At 36.0% G+C, this 15,604-nt stretch overlaps 1 protein-coding gene across 1 annotated transcript in view; it reads right to left on the reverse strand.

The window, feature by feature from the left end:
- Positions 1-1,776: 1,776 nt before the first annotated feature.
- LOC145681995 (uncharacterized) overlaps positions 1,777-15,604 on the reverse strand; it is a 34,461-nt gene continuing 20,633 nt past the window's right edge. Inside the window, exons 3-5 of the mRNA XM_081753597.1 lie at positions 7,172-7,296; positions 3,482-3,649; positions 1,777-2,095 (exon numbers count right to left, since the gene is read on the reverse strand). Of these exons, the coding sequence (XP_081609723.1) occupies positions 1,820-2,095; positions 3,482-3,649; positions 7,172-7,296 (569 nt within the window). The 3' untranslated portion in view covers positions 1,777-1,819. The remainder of the gene's footprint in view (positions 2,096-3,481; positions 3,650-7,171; positions 7,297-15,604) is intronic.

Consider the following 15,604-nt stretch of genomic DNA (forward strand, 5'->3'; position numbering starts at 1 on the left):
CAAATATAATGTCTAATTACATACTTTCTTTTGTTGAAAGGAAGTAGTGCTCAAAACAGGAACCTAACTAACACACTCAAGAAAATTGATTGGTATACTGTTTGCCCAAAAAAAAAAAAAAAAAAAAGCTTGCGATACCAATCGAAAGTCGGCTAGGTTTCTCTTAGAACTATTCCCTTTCAGTAATGTGGCAGAGGAAGCTATGCTAGTACAGAAAATTTAGACTATTTAACACTTTATCTAAGAATGGTATTTCATACAGGCATTGTCACCAGGTATACCTATGAATTTCCTACTAATTTATTATTAGACGTGATAAATAAATCTCGAGAATGTTGTATTATACACTATCGGTGGTAATTAACAAGATAATGCTGAACTTAAACATTTATTTTAAAATGAAAATGTGGAAATCGGGTCCTTACCTTGAGAATATTGTGATGCTCAGAAAACAAAGCTCCGCACACTCCGAAGCCACCTTGTTGAACTCAATTAAACAGTAGGAAAAAATTGTTTAGCACGCTGTAACAAAACAGCTGGATTGCTCATAGAAACCAAGTTTATCATTTGTTGAAAAAAAAAAACTCGACACTGCTGCTTTTCATCACTGTGGTAACAAAGCAAGATACATCCAGCCCTCGCGGTTCAGGCGGTAACGTTTCGTAGTGCTAAGAGGTAGTGAGGAGGTCAATTTGTTAAATCCCACTGCCAATCATCCTGACTTAAGTTTTCCAGGGTTTCCCACAGTTTAACCAGGCGAATGCGGGAATGGTACCGTAAGAATAACCCTGGCCAATACCATCCTTGGTCTATACTCTATGCTGGCCAGAGTAGAGGTCTGCAAGGGCCGGAAGTTTTAGCCCGAGCCCGGCCCGGCCTGTGAACTTATAATGTGAGGCCCGACCCGAATCCGAAATTTGTTTTAGTATTTAGGCCCGAGCTTGTCATAATCAAATGAGCCTGAAATAAGCCCGATTACAGCAACTTAACAATGAAAGCAAAATTGTATTTTTATTTACAGCAATTAGAAGGTTAATTTTGCCCGTGCAAAACTCTAGGCCAGAGCCACAGCTACTAAAAGATCGTAAAAATAAATTTAATAAACTGCTAAAAAAGCAGTTTCATCCCACAATATTATAAAATCTTACAAGATCAAATTGAAACTGCCTTGAACATTTTTACACTGATAGACAATGTATAAACAAGATATATATATATATATATATATATATATATATATATATATATATATATATATATATATATATATATATATATATAAGAATCAATAGTAATCTTCGAAAATCAGCATTAACGTTTATAGCATTTCCGTCAGTGAGTTGGCCAGTATTTCGGTTATATTAGGGACTACACAGGATGCCTGTTTACATGAGCGATTGAAATTTACGAAATCGTTATAGTATTGTTTGAAAGCTATCACATAATTTGTTGGTACTAATCTGCTCTTAGATTAGGTTGGATTTATGTAGTTCCCGGATATACTGATAATGGTGTTATTCGCTTTCAGTTGCAGGGCTAATTTCAAGCAAATTCAATTGATCTTTCTTGTACTTTATGTCTCGTGAGCATTGATTGTTTTCTATTGACCTTTAATTTAAATATCTACCCGTGTACCAAGGAAACTTTTGACGTGACTGTTTTTTTCTTGCAAAATATCGTTTAAAAAGTGAGATCATTTACTGTTACAAACAATGAAAAATATTAATCGGGTAAACATCAAAATAATACACTAGCAATAAGCGAAACACTGTTCAAGTCAATTATATTTCACATTCATACTTTTACACTTTTAGAAACTTCACAGCTTCAGGAGATTCACAGTTTCAAAAAGTCTTTGCGACATCAATTGCTTAGGAAAGTTTTGTCGAGTTACGACGCATTGTAAAAGGCCCAGAATTTGACCGTACGCACCTGGATAGTTCAAGTTCTTTACGTAATAGACTGCAGCCCTTAACTCAGAGCATCCTTGTTCCAAATTAATAATTTCTTCAGGACCACAATATATTTCTTTCTTTGTGCCAAAAAACACTGTTCGTCCTACAATACTCTTCGTCTTCTGATGTATGCCTGCCTCCTGCAAGTAAAACGATAATAATTTAATATATAGTGTATTTGGAAGAGCTTTACACAGATAATTTAGTTTTTAGTAAATACTATCTACAATGAAAATTAAAAAAATACGTGCTGATATGTGAATCAGTCCTCGAACTGACCTAAAAAGGCTTGTCCACCTTGCTGAGAGTTTGTGCTTTTATTCAACTCAAGATATTCAAAAAACTAAATAAGTAAAATAAAAATAAAAAATAAAATAAAGAAACAAACGTCCTTTTTGAACTAAGAAACAATGTGATAAGATGCATTTCCAGTCTGCGGCGAAAGTATTTCACCAAGTCGTAAAATTTCTTAACCGGATAACTCTGAAGTAGACTCACATAATATGTCAGAGCGGCAACTTGTATTGAAATTTATACCTTCTCTGGAAGATACTAAAAAACCGTACTGAAATAAGAATATTGTTACCTGAAAAAGAAGTGTGACTGAGCAAACTTTGACCTGCACATGTTATTAGAATCGATATGAGCACTATAGTTTAAAATTATCTAACTGTATACTTTATCAGGCGTAAAAGTCACAGTAGGTAAATCACTAGGTTATTTATTATAAAACAACGTATCCAGGCAGGCCTTTTAATTATCCTTTAATTCTTTTACACTTGGAAGATGATGTCACCTGATGTTCTCAAAATGGAGTCTTGAGTGTAAACTTCTGCCGCAGACTGGGCTTAAAATGTGTTAATGTTTAGAGTAATATTGGCGTTCAAAGGCAGAGTGAATTAGCCCTAAGAGTTGCCTGAGCCTTTGATACTCTACAGTAATAAAATTGTCTGTACAGACATTAACCTTCGAGCATCGTTTTCAATAACTGCTAGCTATTGAAACAATCCGTATCAATCTGGACCAAAAATCAATCCGTTTAATGTGCACAATTTTACTTTTTAAAAAGTCACACTAAAAATGTCATTTTACTAGTAACAAATACACATGTTACAACACAAAAGTACGAGTGTACCCTATGGGTGAGTGGTAATGCTCTCTACCCTCTAATCAAAATGTCCTGGGTTCGATTCCCAATAGATGACACATGTGGTTCGGAGCCAACTTTAAACTAGGTCTCGTTCTTTAGAAACTCCGAAGCTCGTTTAAAACGTTAATAACAACTTATTAATAAGGAGGTATCAACAGATGTGTTAAGGACGTTCGGGACGAGCAGAGGCCAAAGTATGAGGTTGCAAATTAAATGTATTTTTTTTTCATTCTCATACTAAAAGAATGATGAGGATTAATATGCACAAAAGTGTCAAAGTACTAAATGAAGTTTAAAACTAATGTTTACTCAAATTGCGTTGGTGATAAATAATTCTCAGTAATAATTGCCTTAACTCTATTATATATACACCTACCTGGGAAATTACTCTAAGCGTAGATCTCTTTGCCTGCAAATGTCTTTCTAGGGCGAAAATATTATTTTCTATGTTGGCTGATAGTGCCACTTTTGACACTGCATCTCCCAGCTTAATTTCAAGAGTGTCTACGTCGTATCCAAAGTAAAGACTTGCCGCTGTTTCCAACTGAAATAAAGGGGAATAAATAAATAAATAAATAAATAAAAGAAAAAAAGAAAAATCCATAAATCTTTTTCCTTCATACTATCTTACGGTAGATTTCACGGTGCGTAGACGGTAATGTTCAAGGCACGTAGATGTATCGAGAAAATGAATCTAATTGTACTCTTGAAAAGTGAAGATAAAATAGAATAGAATAATAGGGGCGTCGTGAGAGGGAAAAGCAGGAGTGAGAGTCGCTACTAAACCCATTTTTCCGAAATTTTTTAAAACTGTCTTAAATTTTGAATATAATCCAATTAAATATGAATAATATAAATGGATTTTATTTTACTAACTTCGAAATGTTTGTCCTCGGGTTGACTAATTCATATCGGACTTCCGAAGAAATATCAAACAATTTTAATGACCGTGTCAATAGCGACAACTCCCAGTCACGACCCTTCTTTTTAGGTTTTAATAGAAATAGAGAAAGAAAGAGTGAGGACGAGAAAGAAGGTAGGAAGGAAGAGGGAAGGAGAAGGAAAGAAGATAGGAGATCTGAGGAGAACGAATTACTGAATAATTTTGGGAATATGGTGAAGAAACTCGAATATTTCTAAAAGGTAGTCTGTATTCAGAATGTTATTGCTCAAGTATTGATATTGTAGGGATCCGGAATAGACACTTGTTCACCCATACAACCTCGACCTGGATCCAGGCAACTACGCCAGTGGGAGTTGCCACGACCCAGCCCGGGTGACATGAAAGTTTAGTTCTATTGTTTATTCATTATTTTAGAACGAAGGTTACCTAATATCCAGTCTCGGAACTGCAAGATTCAGAGATCGATCACACATTTGAATCAGCAAAAAAAAAAAAAAAAAATCGAGTAATGCATACATTTGTCTCAAATGAAAATTTTGATATTTCTGAAAGATCGTCGTTTATTCAGGCATATCCTGTTATTTTGGCTTTTCTCACAGAGCCGATTATAATTTGTTTTAGACTTTATCCTTTATAACCTTAGTCATGTATTGTAAAACCATTACAATAAACCAACGTTAATGTTACGACTTACGGTTAAAAATTATCACTCAGTTACACACACACATACACATGGGACAGCGTATAAACAAGGATAAAATATTCCAAAGGAAACTATCTAACTACATTGTTTTATACAATTTATTAAATTTAGAAAAAAATATTAGCCATTAATGACATATTTAACATATATCGAGAGAAAAGTATGGAAAAAAATTAGCAATATACATAATAGATAGAACAACAACGTCTGAATCACGTGTGGAAATATATATATATATATAATTATATCCACCTATATTAACAAAGAGATTAGTATGAAAATATAACAAAGAGACCCTGCTACCAATTAACTCATTGTTCTTTAAGTGACTGTCAAAAATAAGGAACTGTGCAGCTATCAATGGAAAGGGGACCCTCTTCCTGTAAGGAAAAGAATCCCTAAAAATTTTCTCAACCCATGTTTACTGAGACGATGCTCAATTTAGGAGCAGATGGGAGCCCCTTAGTTTTTGTTTACACAGACATATTAGACATTACTGTAACTACTAGAAAACCTACCGCAATGTTAGTGATTATTTAAAAAAATCACACTTACTACATATGCAAACTGAAGCTACACTTGGTCAGGTGTATTGAACCCTAAATTGAATTTTTGGAAGGGGAAAAAGGAGACTTAAATGTTGAAATCACTGACACAAAAGAAAACTTGAAAATTTTTCTACACTATTTTGAAATGGTTCGCATACTACGATGAATCCTGTCTATCACTGTTTATATGCTGTAAACATGGCGTCTTATGAACTGAATTATATATTTTACTATTTCTGCCTGTTTTCGCTGATGAAAATAACAGTTTATGGCTCCCTACTACGTCCAGATGATTTAACTATTGTTTAGACTTGTGTTACCACGATTTATTCCGTTTATCTGCAGAAATTTTCCAAATTTAGAGGAGCTGAAGTTACAGTGTTGTCCTTGATTTACGCCACGTCTTGGAATGGAGGTTTTCGCGCCGTAATACTATAGTTCAGGAAATAGTTCCAATCACAGTAGAGATTTTTTGGCGGCGGAGGGTATAAAACGAATAGAAAATGGTAAAAATCTGGATCAAACCGGATTTCAGAGTGGATATGGGCATCTCAAGAAGGACGAGGAGGGTCCAAAATATTCTGCCAAAATTTAGATTGATAGATTTTTCTAAGAATTCCTGCCCAGTAGCGGGTCTAGATTTTGTACAGCATGAAGATGATGATTTCAATGTTTCAATATTTGAAATACCCATATGCTAAATATTATCGTGAAATAATGTATGAATAAAGATATTATTCCCCAAAATATAGTTACTAAAAAATTATCCCGAATTTCCACATTAATTCCAAGTATAATTATAATCAATTGAATATCATGTATACATCGAAACCTATTTCGGAAAAATTAGCAGGGTACAATGGGTGATAAATTTAGTAGGCCCCTCCGAGCGGAAACCACATTACCTAATTCTAATGGTACATTACACTCTTCATGAATTCACGAAAGCTATAAGTACTTTATCCAAGTTACAGCGTAGGCAAATGAGGTAATACTCGTCCTTAGACATTGCAAAACCAAGCTCAAAAATCCTAACTATCAATCTACTTACAGATTTCTGTAATTCATGAATTCATGAGTTCCAAGCTTTCGACTCACCTCTCGAGTCTTGGTCACGGAGGTTAGAAACAAGAAGAAAAATAATAGAAACATCAAGCAATGAAAAGAAACGAACTTACCAAGGAGAGAGCTGTAGAAAAAAAAATTGCCAAGTGCGCCAGCGATATACGGATAAGGTGATACGAACTAAAATATGGCAGGCATGTTATTATTTTTATTGTCATGCTATTCCTGTGATTTTTTTTAATTATCACCTCCCATTCCTGTCAACTATTCCTTGTCTAGATTTATTTTTTTTTTAATGAATAAATAAATTTTCAAGCCTCAGTCTCTCTATTTCATTTCTAGCTTCAAACAAAAGTTGTGAATCTTGTACCCTGTGTTGCGTTTCTTTTAAATGTTTCGATAAACCTGACACCGGATTTCCTGCTTTTGAATCTGTAATGTATTCCTTTACTCGGACTTCTAAATTTCTTTTCGTTTTGACTACATGACTATCTTGGCAATTGCATTTTATTTCTTAAATACACAATTTTTCATTGGGATCCCTATAATAACACTTGAATTGGGTGATGCTCTTCTCTAAAGTTTTCGGAGGTTTTAAGGCTGTACGAAAACCGTAATGTGCATTTTCTATTTAATGCCAGCTGTCAATCTGGGAAAAATAGGCAATTTTTTAGTATGTCTGCATAATGAGGAACGAAATTTGAACTTGGATTTACACGAACTGCATTCATACCGCAAAACCCTTTCATGCCTCTTTACATGGCGTGACAATTTATCAAAACTGAACGTTTTAAAAGAGCAATGAATACACCGATAACTTTTTCTCGAAAACCTATTACCAATTACCTCATTACTTTTGACGTGTACAGTTTCTTGCTCAAAATGTGCATCTCGGACTTCTCTGTGGGAAAGACTGCTTTCTGTAGGTACTTCTCCAACTGTTTGTACCACACCTCGTGTCCAGCTTCCAGCTGTATCAGACAAAAAAAAAAAAAAAAAAAAAAAATCAGTACCTAAATTTTGTACAGCCTTTTCAGATTTAAAATTAAGTCTAAGATATAAGTCAGGTTTTGAATTTACTTTTTTTTATATTTTATTTTTTTTGAAGAAAAGTGTTTGAGGTCCGTATTTCATCAGTCACAACAGCCTAATGCTGAAATGGTATCTTAAATGCAGGCTTTAACTTCTTTTGGAGGCTGATCCTCCCATTTTTACACAGAAGATGGTTGCTTGGGAAGGATTTGGCTACGACACTCACTTGTGAGTAAGCTAGACTCGCAGTGGGTTTGTTATTAATCTCAAGTCTTATCCATTACGTGCTGGAATGTTGTGCATGCAACTATAAAAGGACCCAGAAAATTAACCTTGACTCTTTTAAATGAACATTTATAGCATTGTTTAACATGAATAGTTTTGTTTTAAATTTAGTTTACCATCAGCCTATTTGTCACGATGACTGGAGAGCAGGAAAGGCTTCGACAAAAATTAAGACGAACTCGACCACGGCCTTATTAGATGCCATCAGCATTAACCTGGTAGGACTGGGGAAAACTTCTAAAATTGGACTACCGAACAACGTCTGAAATATCGCCATCCAAGTTTTTTGAAAGGCCTGACAACTTTTGTGAGAAACTAATTATTGCTGTTACTCATAAAGCGAACAATAATAGAGCGGATGATCGAGGTGCCTGAGACTTCAGGCTGCCAGTGGGGCATGGATCTTCGTGATTATTAAAACTTAACACCTAATGGCAACGTGCCAGGCCAATTGGTGGAATGAAGAAAGTGGGAGGAAACGGAAGAAACGCAAGAAAACCCACGCACACGGTGTTTATCCATCAGAAGGCCCACATGGCATGAGCCGAGTTTGAACCAAGGATCCCACGCACCAGAGGTGGGTGTTCCAACCAATGCGCCCACGCGGCCCCTTTATCAACATGAGTTAACAGAAACTTGGGGTAATACTACTTGACAAAACTGCAGCATACCGAACATGCCTTGTTCACGTTCTTGTTGACAAGTGAGTCCGCGACGTTAAACTTTAGGGGTGAGTGCTAGTCAGGACCAGTTTTTTTTTTTTTTTTTTTTTTTTTTTGTGGGAATAAAATGACATAATATCCATTTCTAATGAGTCACTTTCACATCTATAAAAAATCAGGAAAAATAGAGCATTACACCTGTCAATATTATATGTCTAAATTTCAAAATAATGGCTCTCACCATAATAATTGGTACACTTACTTTAATACAATAAAACTGAGAGGCCATACCTAACAAGGGACCATTCCAATTTTGTAAATTCAATTGTTGAAAATGATTGTTAGCACTGGATTCAGCACCAAAAGAAACAGAGAAAAAGAGTTTAGTGGCAGACCGTATACAGGGTGGGAAATAAGTGAAGGCAAAATGCGAAGATAGAACGTAGAAAATGCCTAGAAATGTTATGCCAATTTTGAAACGAGTAGAGGGATTAGAAGAGTCTGAAGAAAATGTTTGACCTCTGTAACAGAAGGCGTTCCACGCTTTGACAATATATCAATACTAAGGTGACATGAATGAAGAACTAGAGATTCTGTAATACGGTCCATAAGCACGTTGTATGCACGAAGGAATAACCTCGCTTGCGCGCATACCCACTATCACTGACGCGCCTGTTCCCTTCGGACGCATTCCTGCGCAGCTCCACCAGTTTCGTCTTACTCTGACTCGGTTAGATAACATTCGTGCTTTCTAGTGGCTACCTATCACCGGTTAGTTTATTTTTCGCACTATAGTTTTTATGGTACACATCCAAAGGCCGTATTTAGACGCAAATCGTAAAAGAATTGTAATTTTTCAACAGTTACTTCTTGTGGTTCCCTTGAATTTTATCTATGTCAAGTGAGATATTTTCATGTGGAAACCTTTTAGGGAACAATACGAAGGAAATTAGTGAAAGAATTATAATTCTTTTAGGCCTACTAATTTCTTCCTTATTGTCTTTTAAATGGTTTGCGCTAGGCGACATGAAAATCTCACTTGGCATACTCGTAGAGAAAATTTAAGGGGGTCATCAGAAGTAATGGTTGAAAAATTATGGCCTTATTTTCTTTAATGATTTTCTTATATATAGGCAGTAGCGTACCCAGGAATTTATTTCGGGGGGGGTCGAAACTAAATATGAAGGTATTTTATATTAAAATTCCTAAAATTGCCCCTAAAATTAGGCTAAATTTTAAAAAAGTCGAAATTTCGGGGGGTCCGGACCCCCAGGTCCCCCCCTGCGTACGTCCCTCTATATAGGCCTACGTAGTCCGGGTATATGACAAAAACAAAAATGAAAAAACACAAATCCTCTGCTTGGTCGCCACTCAATAGCACGAATGCAATCTAACCGAGTCTGAGTAGGGCGAAACTGCAGGCCCGTGTGTAAGCGCCAGGGTGGCGACCGAAGGGAGCAAGCGGATCAGCGACGGTCTTTCATATGCATTCACTTATTTCATCTATCGTAAAGCACTTGTAATGATTTTACACTTGAAACCGTATACTAGTAAACCTAAAATACATGTGCATTACTTTGGCAGGGCTCTAGAACTTATTAATCGAGCAGACGGCTCTACCAAATTTTCACACATTTATTGCATTTTCTGATTTCTTGCAGAGCATGCACTAAATGCGGAACTAATGCATAAACCACGAACCAACTCCTGCTACGTGGCCAGTAAAAGCACGAATGCTATCTAACCGAGTCAGAGCAGGAACGCAGCACAGGGCCTGAGCGGAGCGAGGGGGTGCTTTCGTAGGGACCAGGCGCGTCAGCGACAGGGGGCATACGCATAAAGAAGGATAGTGGAAAATACATAAAATATCCCCAATAATTTTCACCTTGAAAAACACTTAAATAATCGTAATAATTCTTACTTTTAAAATGGTTTCACTGGTTTTCCGGGTACAAATGGCCCGCTGCGAGGAGAAATTAGTCTGTTTTGAATTTTCATTTATTTTCCACACTTCGCATAGTTGATTTTACGTTTCAACATAACATGACGCTTCAAAACCTTTATAATATGACGCTCTTTATCACACAATTATTTGTAATAAAATCGTATGTTTACATTATACCCATCGCAAATGTCCATTCCTAACACGAACAGATTATTTCCACCTTTCCATCAGATTATTTCCACTTAGAATACGTTCACTGCCATTCAAAATGTATTTCAATATATCTAATGACAGAAATTACTTACAGTATATTCACAATCTACTTCTTTTACGAAATGCGTTTGTCATTGTATTTTACCTATAAATTTTGTTTTTGGTAGAGCCGTCTGCTCAAGTGAACTCTTCTAGAACACAGGTTCTCATATCCATTTAGCTGTAATAAAGACACAAAACAACATTGCTTTGCATTTAATTTTATGGCCTGCAGAAATTTGTTTTATATAAATATGTCTTCTATGAATATGTGTTTCACATAAATATGCAAAGTTTTGAATTTGGCCTGTAAATCTTTCACAATGTGGGTGCCAAGAGTAAACCAGCACCTTATAACTTTCCAACCCGTCTTTCTAGTGGTGCGCCAAAAGTAAACCTGCACGCCTTGTTTAATGTCTTTATTCAAGTTCCATGGAAAGGGGGACCATTCTTGTTTGCTATGTTCAAGTAGTATCTAAAAACTTATATTAGAGATTTTTTTTTTAATAATACAAGAATGTCATCCATCAAAAAAGTGTGAAAAGTGTGTATTCCGAAATAATGTACTGAACGTAATGATTCATCTCCTGGGAAGAATCAAAAGAGCATTCCTACATCCTTTCCATCATTATTTCGGCATATATTCCGAAGTTGGGCGTCCGCTTTCGTCAAGTTTTTTCACTGTTATCTCCTTTCCACACTTTCTGCAATTTGTTATTAGGTTCATTAATCCGTGCTCTTCACAAACTTTTAAAAGATTTTGCTCGTTATCAATGTATTCCTTCACAAATGTTAAAACTGCTAGTTCATTGCCCTTGTACATTCGCCATGTTGGTAACATAAATGCTCGTTTCTTTCCCATAATTCAACTGTTCGGTTACCTTGCGCCAAGTAGTTCCCTCCGCTCGCCATATAGTCCCATGTTTATAACCGCTTATATATAACAAATAAACAGATTTTTCGAGACTCATATACATTATCAAGCACACAAACGATCAAATTATCCATATATTTCCTGTAAATTTTAAAAATTTCGCTAGAAACGGACGCCCAACTTTGGAATTTAACCCATTATTTCTAACAACTTAATGTATATCATACGTTATTTCCACATACTGTACCTTGTCCAATCCTTGCGTGTTTTGTTGGAGGCCGGTCACAATATTCACACCACCCTTTACATTCTTCTCTCGTGTATTAATCGCAGTGTTAAGTTTCTTCATTGCATCTTCCTCTTTTTACACCTCTTGCGTCCACGTCGGAGTCCATGATGCCGACTTGTTTTCACACAACTTTAGATTTCCCTGAACAACATTAAATAATTTCATGAAATAAAAATGGCTCCCGTTCGGGTTTGATCGACTTCTTTCGGATTTTAGCGAACATTTCAACGTAACGACATGTGGTTTATAAAATTTTATACGTCACCGTAAATGCAACGGCGTGACACACAAAATATTCTTACATTGTCGTCCCTCTTAAGGCGAGGTTGTTACATTTAAACTTTACTTCTTGGTGTTTAAATGTAACAAAATTACATCCATTTTTTCCCAGCAAACCATATTTATACATCACATTCCATTTTACATATATTTCTGCTACGGTTACGTGTATTTATAAGTCAAACATGTAAATGAACGTCACAATTTTTCTCTGTGTATTAGTAGAGTAGGCTCGATAAACTAATAACACAAATAACATTTAATGTATCTTTAAAATGTTTAAAACTATACTCATAATTCTGTTTTCCTTATTGAGTTAAAAGAAACTACCAAATCTATTTATTTTAAAGAATTTTCTTAGCTGTATACCTAACACTGTTTAGAGTTAAATTTATGTGAATGTATACATAGTAGTTTTTGTTTAACAAGAAAGAATGAATAGTAGCTGGAAAGTAGGAAAAGTAGATGGAAAGAAGCAAATATTTACATGGAAGAAAACACGCAATATGTATTAATGGAATATTCATATTAAGCTTCACTACAAATATTTTGAAGTGCAGTTCATATTTTCTTCTGTCTGAGATTTGCAGGAGCGTTGAGGGGAATTTCCTCCTCACTTGCTGTTTTCATTTCCTGCATATATGAAAATGGAGGAAGAGAAAAAGTAAGTACATTCATACAGTTAACTGTCAAATTTCTTGGATAAGCTTTTGTTACTTGCATCTACTACTTTAAAGTAATTACAATACTGCATTTAATTAATGCAACACGTGACTTCACTAGAAATATTAATGTTCAGAAGGAACTTCATTTGAATCAACGCAAGATATTTAACATTGTATTGCACGCAGTGACACATTTAAGGAAGTGGCTTCCGGGCTTAAGCGCTCAACGAAATTTTATTGAAACTTTTTATTGTTTTATATATATTGTAGAATCTTCACATTTTCAGGAATAAAGTTAGCAGAGCCACTCTCGAAACAAGCAAAGTCCCCCGAAACAAAATCGTAAATACCCCTCCGATTCTACAAAATGGAAAACTAACTAAAATGAGACAGAAATATTATTATTTTATCTTGTACGGTAGCGTTTGGTAAATTTATATATATGTTTAATGTATCAAACTTATAATCTACACGCTACGATGATCCAGGCCCCAGAAATAAAAACAGCTACTCTGAATAACTTTTGAGAGTATATACCTAAATTAAACAAGTTATCACTAATAGAAATACATAATTCTACAGAGAAACTTCTTACACGGTGTTAAGGAAATCATTAACATATTAGCATTAAAATATTACTTCAACGCTAAAACTAAACTCCCAGAGGCGAGTCTTTGTACCTTCCCAACAATGCGTGCAATCCCCAGCGATAATAGCTTCGCTCCCTGAGCAGCATTGCTCGTAAACCTGTCTAGCGAGCTGGTGAGGCTCAAATGGAAGAGACTCCGAGTGTTTCCAACGTACTATTTTGTTACCGAATAAACCGAAATGTTGAAGTATTAACTTTATTTTATAAAAAACCAAAGATAAAGAAAATATAAGATAGAAAACAGGGTAGGCCCGGCCTCAGAGCCTCATAGTACGCTTCGCCACTGACTGTTATTACTCACCGCATTACCATACATGCTTTGACATGGTTCTTCACAATATCTATTAGTTAGGCACGGATTTACCAGATCATGTATTTGTAATATAGAAGGTTTCCTAGCTTCATCGCATTGACATCTACGAACCTAAAGCAATGTTTTCTGAGTCCATCGGGTTTCAGTGGCGGCAGTGGGAATTACTGTAAACGTTGCGTAAAGTGTATCTTAAAATTACTTTGAGTTATCGGAAGCCACGTGGGACCGAAGATGAATGCAAAATTTTAAATTAAGTATTACAACTGAAATCCGGAACCACATGACTCACGGTAACGAGCGAAAAGTGGAGGGAAAAGTGGGTGCGGGAAATGACATTGATGAATGGACTGATTTCTATTTAGATTCTTTGTTAGCAATTAAGAGGATATATAGGACAAGATTTCATTTACTGTTGAAAATGAAATCTGATCTGATGTGTTCGCCGTTCTCTCACTAAGAATTGAACCTGAGACCTCGTGCATCAAAGGCACGCCTGCTAGCCACTAGATGAGCGAGAAAAGCTACAAAAATAACAATCGATGAAAAAGAAGCAAAAGACAGTTTTAGGGTGTGTTCTGGTTTTGGAAAACCACAGAACTCGGAATATAATAGGGGCACCGTGAACCAAAATTTTCTTAAATTTCCATTTCAGCAATTACTAATAATAATGATTTTAGACGCTATAATACTAAGTAACCCAGAGATCAAGAAATAAGAATACAGTGATCTAGTTGAGAAGTAATATGATCTTTAGTGCAAGTTATCCTTGATTCGATTCCATGCGTGCGGTGGAAAATATCATTTCCTGTAGTCTGCAGAATATTGCAGAATGATGTTAACGAAAATTTTCATTTCAGTTCAGGACACGGCCGTAACTTGTTGGGGGTAGGGGGCAACTGCCCCCCAGGGAAACTCCCTGCCGTTCGAGGGGGGACCCCCTTTAAGACAAAATTTTCTTACTCCACATACGACACCATCATGAAATTATAAATGAAGTATCAAACAGGTTCATTAACTAACTAACTAACTAACTAACTCTATGGCCTATGGAACCCGGAGGTTCAGTGCCGCGTTCACAAAAGCCCTCCACTGACTTCTATCCTTAGCTAATTGGATCCAGTTTCTACTTTGTATTCCTATCTCTGCGAGATCCATCTTAATATTATCCTCCCATCTGCGCCTAGGTCTTCCTAATGGTCGTTTTCCTATGGGTCTACCAGTCAAGACTTTGAAAGCGTTTCTACTTTCTTCCATTCTAGCTACATGACCTGCCCATCTAAGCCTCCTAGACTTGACGACTCTAACAATGTTGGGTAAACCGTATAAATTATGTAGTTCCTCGTTATGAAGTTTCCGCCATTCCCCATTTCCGTTCCTCTTGGGTCCAAATATTCGTCTCAGGATCCTGTTCTCAAATACTTTCAGTCTATGTTCTTCCCTCAGAGTAAGTGACCATGTTTCGCAACCATACAGAACAACAGGCATGATTATCGTTTCGTATATTTTAAGCTTCAAATTCTTTGACAGAATTCGCGACGACAAGAGATTTTGAACCGAATAGTAACACGAATTCCCTGCTTTTAGTCGACATTTAATTTCTTCGTGAATATGATTTTCGTCTGTTAATATTGATCCTAAATATTTGAAAGTATCCACTTTATCAAATGTATTATTTAATATTTTAACGCCTCCACAATTTGCCGTATTACGGTCCCGACACACTTCCATGTATTTAGTTTTCTCTGCATTTACTTCTAAACCCATGTCGCTGCAAGCGTTTAATAATATCTCTGCATTTATTTCTACTGTTCTCCTATCATCCCCTATTAAATTTACATCATCAGCATATGCCATAACCTGGTGAATGCCGTTCAACTCTAGGCCCTGGTTGCTATCTTTGATTTTCCTTATGGCGTATTCCAGCACAAAGTTAAATAATAATGGCGACAACGCATCTCCTTGTTTCAGGCCATTTTCGACGTGGAAGCTCGTGGACAAAAATTTTCCTACCCGGACTTTACTTTGGGATTCACT

The sequence above is a fragment of the Thermobia domestica genome, chromosome 3, assembly GCF_964235325.1.
Source record: "Thermobia domestica chromosome 3, izTheDome1.hap1.1, whole genome shotgun sequence".
Taxonomy (NCBI): Eukaryota; Metazoa; Arthropoda; class Insecta; order Zygentoma; family Lepismatidae; genus Thermobia; species Thermobia domestica.